At 47.6% G+C, this 8,499-nt stretch overlaps 1 protein-coding gene and 1 non-coding gene across 2 annotated transcripts; one reads left to right on the forward strand and one right to left on the reverse strand.

The window, feature by feature from the left end:
• Positions 1-1,799: 1,799 nt before the first annotated feature.
• On the reverse strand, positions 1,800-6,954 carry LOC139273985 (histone H2A type 1-H-like). The gene is made up of 2 exons (XM_070891051.1): positions 6,830-6,954; positions 1,800-4,186 (listed from the first exon to the last, which is right to left on the reverse strand). Exons 1-2 carry the CDS (start codon positions 6,952-6,954, stop codon positions 3,799-3,801), a joined length of 513 nt encoding a protein of 170 aa, XP_070747152.1. The 3' UTR covers positions 1,800-3,798.
• Positions 3,031-3,102, forward strand: trnag-ucc (transfer RNA glycine (anticodon UCC)). The gene has a single exon. It is a non-coding gene; the product is annotated as a tRNA-Gly (tRNA).
• Positions 6,955-8,499: the final 1,545 nt, after the last annotated feature.

The raw sequence follows: 8,499 nt of genomic DNA on the forward strand, positions 1-8,499 counted from the left end.
GGCCGCGCATGCGCTGCAAGACCCACCTTGACCAAGATGGCGGCCGGTGAGCTCTCTCCCCCGCAAAACGCGCCAAGAAAGTAATCACGAAACCCCACTGAAAAGCGGCAAGAAGCGCAGAAAGTCGAAGAAGGAGAGTTACTCCATCTACATCTAAAAAGTGATGAAGCAGGTTCACCCCGACACCGGCTTCTCCGCCAAGGCCATGGGCATCATGAACTCGGTTGTGAACGATATTTTGGAGCGCATCGCGGGTGAGGCTTCCCGCCTGGACCATTACAACAAGCGCCGCACCATCAGCTCCCGGGAGATCCAGACCGCCGTGCGCCTGCTGCTGCCCGGGGAGCTGGCCAAGCACGCCGTGTCGGAAGGGACAAAGGCGGTGACCAAGTTCACCAGCTACAAATGAAACTGCCCGCTGTCCTGAGAGATCAAACCCAAACATAACGGCTCATTTAAGAGCAACCCACAATCTTTCTGAAAGAGCTGCACAAACGCATCACCCTTTAGACTCAAATCACTAATTATTTCCTGAACAAGTGTGTGCGAACCTTTGCACTTCCAGCTGTAGATTTAGTTTTGAATTCTCCGATAAGCAGGTTCACTGTCCGGTTCAACCTCAGTGTCGCTGGAATTTCCCGCCCACAAACTACAAACATGGTCCCTGCTCGCTGTTTCCCTTTGCTCTCAGACAGGTTCATTTACACCGCCTGCTGAATTAAGAGCTTGTTTAGGGGCTGAGACTCAGTTTAAATCACACATTCTCTCTCGCAAGCCCTTTTCAAGTTTATTTTTCAATTCCTGTTGCGGGTCAGTCCGTTTATTAACCCGACACTCCCCGCAGTGTAACAACCCAGAATGGGAGTTCTTACAGAGACCAGAACCGGGGACAGTTTGAACACTGTCCCTCTTCCCTTTTCACAGAGGGACTCCCAGTTCTGGTCTCACTGCCGCCTTTGCGGGGGATCGATCAATAATCTATGGAACCCAACTTTTACAAAGATTGAGCTGGAATGTATCCCGTTACAGAATCAGTGGCGATTGATTCCCGCCCATTACAGACAGTTTGAAATAGCACCCGAATTTAATCTTGACTAACAGCCTGGAACTTGCGAGGGATATGTGGAATAAGACAAAATAAATTAAAACGTGTTGGCAAATCTTTGACTAATAGTGAATTTATTAACATAATCCGCTAGTTTTAAAATTATTGGCGTGGGTTTTGAATTAAAAAGTCATTATTCTGACTGTTGGAGACAGTAATTTCGGCCTTACTTTCATTGGTGGGCTAAACAGACTGTGATTGGTTATCGGAAAAGACCAATGAAATGCACTACAGAGCGACCAATTACAACTTCGCTCCCTACATTCTCCAGACACACACACACAAAGGCAGATGTGGGAGGAATTCCTCATTCTTTCTCTGAACCTGTCGATTGTGAAAATGTTTAGAAGAGGAAAAAGTGGCGGTAAAGCTCGGGCCAAGACCAAGTCTCCTCCTTCTGGGCCGGACTGTAGTTCCCTGTGGGCCGTGTTCACAGGCTCCTGCGGAGGGGGAACTACGCTGAGCGTGTGGGTGCCGGAGCCCTGGTCTACATGGCTGCTGTGCTCGAGTATCTGACCGCTGAGATCCTGGAGCTGGCCGGCAACGCGGCCCACGATAACAAGACGACCCGCATCATCCCCAGACACCTGCAGCTGGCAACCGCAACGACAAGGAGCTCAACAAGCTGCTGGGAAAGGTGACCATCGCTCAGGGCGGTGTGCTGCCTAATATCCAGGCTGTGCTGCTGCCCAAGAAAACCACCAGTACGTCCAAGAACAAGTAAAGCGGACAAGATTTAATCTAGTAACCCAAAGGCACTTTTCAGAGCCACCCACAGTTTCTGTGAAAGGGCTGGTTACTGTTCTATGGATCACAATTAACATTGAATCTCTGCAATTAAGCTGTTAGTTTCCTGATCAGAAATGACCCTCACATTCTCGGTTATAAACTGGTCACTGTCAACAGACAGTGCAACGGGTTTGCTGTTATAAGATCCTGCTGCAAGGTACCATAAATCATTTCTGGTCTGCGAGGCGGTAAACTTAGCTCGATTGCGGTGGCGGGGTATCGAAGCCGGGTCAACTGCTTGGAAGACAGCTCACCACTCACTATACACCATCGCTCACATATCTTCACATTTTAGAAAGTGACAGGAATCCCAATCTCACATTCCAGAAACTGACAGTTGCAGAATAAAACCCACACTCATATCCGACACTGACATGTGCAGAATAAAACCTGAACTCACACAACGGAAGCCAACAAGTGCAGAATCAATCACATACTCACATTCCAGAAACTGACAGGCACTGAGTAAAATCCACACTTACCGACCCGGGGCTGACAGGGTAAGAGTAAAACCCACAATCACATATCAGAAGCTGAAATATAGATTAAATCCACATTCACATATTAGAAAAATGATATGCACACAACAGAGAAATGACAGGTACAAAATAAAATCCACATTTACAAAAGAACATGAGAAATAGGAGCAGGAGTAAAGGTCCAGTAATGCTCCAATGACCCATGACCAGTGCTCTGTACATACAGAAGCTCACAGTTTACGCAGAGCACGATGGTGGTATAGTGGTGAACAGAGTTGTCTTGCAAACACCTCCCAGGCTCGATACCTGCCATTGCAACCAGGCTGGTTTTAATATAATAGTCACACGATGGTAATTTTGAACCAAACTCAGTGCCTTCCAGCAGGATTATGTCGCTCAAATTAATCAAAAGACCGTGCAACTTTTAAAATTTACAAAAAATATTCCTCATAATCTGTTGATTATTTTTTAAGCTAAAAGGGCTTTAAACTAATAAATGGGATGTGGGCTCATCGCAAGCAAGTTAACTCTTCACAGTAACCATTTTTAATTGAAGGGAAAGAGTCCCAGCATAGTGCTCAGGTTCTGAACATAGTATTTGTCCCACTTAAGAGCCACAAGACCTAGTTAGTCATAAATACAATACATGCTATGTAGGCGATGGTGGTATAGTGGTGAGCATAGCTGCCTTCCAAGCAGTTGACCCGGGTTCGATTCCCGGCCATCGCAACCGCTGTCATTTTAATATCCCTGTCTGTTCAGAAATGACTTATGAGCTTGTAACAGCAGCATTGTACAAGGACCGAGTGGAGATAGTCGGAGCTTCACGTGTTTCTTCTCGGTAGTACGTCCATGGAATGATTCCGGCAGGGGGCGGGGCTTGTCGCATGTCTGTCAAAAAAGTGCGGGGGCGGGGCTTCACAGATTCCTGTCTGACAATTATTTGTACTGCACTTTTTTTGACAATGAAATGAATGTTGACGAAAAACATTCATGTGAGTCCCCCATGAAATTAAAACGGACTTGAACCAACAAATTAATTCTCAGTCAGAAACGTTGGGCCCATCAACCGCTCATTTCCTTTATACTCGGTTCTTAACATCCGTTTATATTCGGCTCACACAACGTGTTCACTGAAGGCCTGTCTCACGTTCAGGTTCCGTCTGTTTTGTATTTCTCTGAAGTAGGTCTCTCTCCGCTAACAGCAAACCTGTGGCAGTGTTTGGTGATCTAGATATCTACATATTCGACAGAGAGTGACCGGTTTATAACCGAGATCAGGGAACGCCCAGCTTCATTGCTGAAATTCAATGTTAAATTAGATCCACGGATAAAGGAGATCCATCCAACATTAAGGACCCCTTTCAGATACTGTGGGTGGCTCTGAAAATAGCCTTTGGGTTATTCGATTAAATCCTGTCCGCTTTACTTGCTCTTGGACGCACTGGTGGTTTTCTTGGGCAGCAGCACAGCCTGGATATTAGGCAGCACCCCGCCCTGAGCGATGGTCACCTTTCCCAGCAGCTTGTTGAGCTGCTGGTCGTTGCGGAAGGCCAGCAGCGGGTGTCTGGGGATGATGCGGGTCTTCTTGTTGTCACGGGCCGCGTTACCGGCCAGCTCCAGGATTTCAGCGGTCAGATACTCGAGCACAGCAGCCATGTAGACCGGGGCTCCGGCACCCACACGCTCAGCAAAGTTCCCCTTCCGCAGGAGCCTGTGAACACGGCCCACAGGGAACTGCAGTCCGGCCCGGGAGGAGCGAGACTTGGCCTTGGCCCGAGCTTTACCGCCGCTTTTTCCTCTTCCAGATATTTCCACAATCCACACGTTCAGAGAAAGAATGAGAAACTCCTCCCACATCTTCTGGAGGAATGCAGGGAGCGAACTTGTGATTGGTCGCTTTGTGGTGAATTTCATTGGTCATTTCCGATGTCCAATCACAATCTCTGTAGCCCGCCAATGAATTCAGGGCTGAAATTACTGTCCTCAAAAGTTAGTCCGCAAACGATTTAGAAAGTCAAAAATCCCTCCAATAATTGTTAAAATTGCGGATTATGTTCAAAACTTCAACGTTAGCCAAATATTTCCAAATACGTTTTGTTTCCTTTTATCATATTCCATATTTCCCTAGAAAATTCCAGGCTGTTACAATCAACGTTAAATTCAGGTTCAGTTTTAAACTGAATCACCAATAATTCTGTAACGGCACACATTCCAGCTCAAGCTTTGTAAAACTGGGGATTCCTAGATTATAGAGGATTGGCTAACTAACAGAAAACAGAGAGTAGGGATAAATGGTTCATTCTCGGATTGGCAATCAGTAACTAGTGGGGTGCCGCAGGGATCAGTGCTGGGAATCCAACTATTTACAATCTCTATTAACGACTTGGAAGAAGGGACCGAGTGTAACGTAGCCAAGTTTGCTGACGATACAAAGATGGGAGGAAAAGCAATGTGTGAGGAGGACACAAATAATCTGCAAAAGGACATAAACAGGCTAAGCGAGAAGGCAAAAGTTTGGCAGATGCAGTATAATGCTGGAAAGTGTGAGGTCGTGCACTTTGGCAGAAAAAAAAATCGAAGAGCAAGTTATTATTGAAATGGAGAAAGATTGCAAAGTGCTGCAGTACAACGGGACCTGGGGGTACTTGTGCATGAAACACAAAAGGTTAGTATGCAGGTACAGCAAGTGATCAGGAAGGCCAATGGTATCTTGGTATGTATTGCAAAGGGGATGGAGTATAAAAGCTGGGAAGCCATGCTAAAGCTATATAAGATATTGGTGAAGCCACACCTGGAATATTGCGTGCAGTTTTGGTTTCCATATTTATGAAAGGGTATACTTGCTTTAGAGGCAGTTCAGAGAAGGTTCATTAGGTTGATTTCAGGGATGAGGGGGTTGACATGAGCAAAGGTTGAGTAGCTTGGGCCTCGACTCAATGGAATTCAGTAGAATGAGAGGTGATCTTATCGAAATGTACAAGATTTTGAGAGGACTTAAGGTGAATGCAGAGAGGGCATGATCTTAGAGTAAGCTTTGGTGGTTCAGGGGTAGAATTCTCGCGAGCTATGTGAGACATAGGTTTGATTCCCAGCCAATGCAGCTTTAGATATGGCCCTTATGGCTCAAGGGGTATGGAGAGAAAGCAGGTAAAGGGTACTGAGCTGAAAGATCAGCCACGATCTTATTGAATGCTGGTGCAGGATCGAATGGCCTGCTCCTGTTCCTAATTCTTATGTTCTTATTATCGATCGATCCCCCGCACAGGAGGCAGTGAGAGCAGAACTGGAAGTCCTTCTGTGAAAAGAAATGAGAGACAGTGTGTTCAAACTGCCCCCGTTTTGCGATCTGTAAAAATTCCCATTCTGGGTTGTTACACTCAAACTCTCAGGTTAATAAACGGTTTGACCTCTAACGAGAATTTTTTTTCAATTGAAAGGGGAATGATGTGGCTAATGTCTGAGTCTCACCCCTAAAACAAGCTCTTTATTTGTTGGCACGTGGTGTAAATGAACAGGTGATATCAAAGGGAAAGAGCGACCAGGGACCATGTTTGTAGTTTAGCGGGATATTCCACAGCGACGCTAAGGTCGAACCGAACAGTGCAACTGCTTATCTGAGAATTCAAAACTAAATCTACAGCTGGAACTTCAAAGGTTGTCATGAAATAATTACAGTAAACACGAAAAGTTAGTTGGCAGGTACAGCAAGTAATCAGGAAGGCAAATGGAATGCTGGCCTTTATTGCAAGGGGGATAGAGTATCAAAGCAGAGAAGTCCTGCTACAACTTTACAGGGTATTGGTGAGGCCACACCTGGAGTACTGCGTACAGTTTTGGTCTCTGTATTTAAGGAAGGATATGCTTGCACTGGCAGCTGTTCAGAGAAGGTTCACTAAGTTGATTCCGGAGATGAGGGGGTTGACATGAAGATAGGTGGAATAGGTTGGACCTATTCACAGTGGAGTTTAGAAGAATGTAAAGAGATCTTATTGAAAATTATAAGATAATGAGGGGGCTCGACAAGGTGGATGCAGAAAGAATCTTTCCTCTCATAGGGGAAACTAAAACTAGGGGATATAGTCTCAGAATAAGGAGCCGACCATTTAAAACTAAGATTAGGAGAAATTTCTTCTCTCAGAGGGTTGTAAATCTATGGAATTCTCTGCCCAGAGAGCTGTGGAGGCTGGGTCATTGTATATATTTAGTCAGATTTATGAGCAATAAGGAGTATAGGGTTATGGGGAGCGGGCATGGAAGTTGACTTGTATCCATGATCAGATCAGCCATGATCTTATTGAATGGCGGAGCAGGCTCGTGTGGCCAAATGGCCTACTCCTGCTCCTATTTCTTATAGGATGATGGGTTTGTGTAGCTCTTTCAGAGAGGCTGTGGGTGGCCCTTAAAAGAACCGTTATGTTTGGGTTTGATCTCTCAGGACAGCGCGCAGTTTTACTTGGAGCTGGTGTAATTGGTCACCGCCTTTGTCCCTTCCGACATTGCATGCTTGGCCAGCTTCCCGGGCAGCAGCAGGCACATGGTGGTCTGGATCTCCCGGGAGCTGATGGCGTTTGTTGTCATGGGCCAGGCGGGAAGCCTCACCCGCGATGTGCTCCAAAATATCATTCACAAATGAGTTCATGAAGGCCATGGCCCTGGCGGAGATGGCGGTGCCAGGGTGAAGCCGCTTCATCACTTTGTAGATGTAGAGGGAATAACTCTCCTTCCTCGACTTTCTGCGCTTCTTGCCACCATTCGCTGGGGGTTCAGTGACCCTTTTCTTCACGGCTTTCTTGGCAGTAACTGTTTTCCCCGGCAGTGGGAGCAGGTTCAGCGGTCGCCATCTTAGTCAGGATAGGTAACATGGCGCATGTGTGGCCACTTAGGCAGGGACAACGTGTGGGTGAGGCTTCAGGATGTCTGTCAGTTTGATTGGTCACAAGTTTGTGCCCAGGTCAGTGGCCCCTGAAAGGGAGCCTTGTTGTGCTGATTGTTGTCTGGTGACCCCGGGCCAGGTTGGGCTTCACCCTATTGGGCCAGCCCAGGCTCACCCAATTGGGCCAGCCCAGGCTCACCTTATTGGGCCAGCCCAGCCCAAACTAACCCTATTGGGCCAGCCCAGGCGAGCAGTGTAGGGGCTGGAGGACGTTACAGAGATTGGGAGGGATGTCGGGGCTGGAGGAGGTAACAGAGATAGGGAGGTATGTAGGGGCTGGAGGAGGTTACAGAAATAGGGAGTGGTGTTGCGGCTGGAAGAGGGTAAAGAAATAGGGAGGGATGTCGGGGCTGGAGAAAGCTACAGAGATAGGGACGGTGTAGGGGCTGGAGAAGGTAACAGAGATAGGGAGGGATGTCAGGCTGGAGGAGTTTACAAAGATAGGGAGGGGTGTAGGGGCTGGAGGAGGTTACAGAGAGAGGGAGGCGTGTAGGGGCTGGAGGAATTTACAGAGATAGGGAAAGGTGTAGGGGCTGGAGGGGGTTACATAAATAGGGAGGTGTATAGAGCTGGAGGGGGTTACAGAGATAGTGATTGGTTTAGGGGCTGGAGGAGGTTATAGAGATTTGGAGGAGTGTAGGAGGCTGAAGGAGATTCCGGATTGGGAGAGGTATCGGGGCTGGTGGAGGTTACAGGGATAGGGAGGGGTGTAGAAGCCGGACGGGGTTACAGAGATAGGGAGGGGTGAATGGGCTGGTGGAGGTTACAGAGATAGGGAGGGGTGTAGGGGCTCGGGAAGGTTACAGAGATAGGGAGGGGTGTACGGGCTGGAGGGGTTTACAGAGATATGGAGCGGTGTAGAGCTGGAGGATGTTACTGAGATAAGGAGCGGTGTAGCGCTGGAGCAGTTTACAGAGATAGGGTCTTAGGCCTGGAGGAGGTTACAGAGATAGGGAGGGTTGTAGGGACTGGAGGAGGTTACAGAGATAGGGAGGGTTGTAAGGGCTGAAGGAGGTTACAGAGATATGGAGGGTTATAGGGGCTGGAGGATGTTACAGAGATAGGAAGGTTTTTTAGGGGCTGGAGGAGATTACAGAGATAATGAGGGTTGTACGAGTGGGAGGAAGTTACAGAGATAGGGAGGGATGTAAGGACTGGAGGAGTTTACACATATAGGGATGTTTGAAGGG

This window comes from Pristiophorus japonicus, chromosome 9, assembly GCF_044704955.1.
Source record: "Pristiophorus japonicus isolate sPriJap1 chromosome 9, sPriJap1.hap1, whole genome shotgun sequence".
Taxonomy (NCBI): domain Eukaryota; kingdom Metazoa; phylum Chordata; class Chondrichthyes; family Pristiophoridae; genus Pristiophorus; species Pristiophorus japonicus.

Bases quoted from the DNA above. Each gene is read 5' to 3' on its own strand.
- LOC139273985 (XM_070891051.1), bottom strand. From the start codon at position 6,954: ATGACAACAAACGCCATCAGCTCCCGGGAGATCCAGACCACCATGTGC. The intron at 4,187-6,829 runs GTAAAACTGCGC...GTGGATTGTGGA, and splicing joins ACCAATTACACCAGCTCCAA to AATATCTGGAAGAGGAAAAA.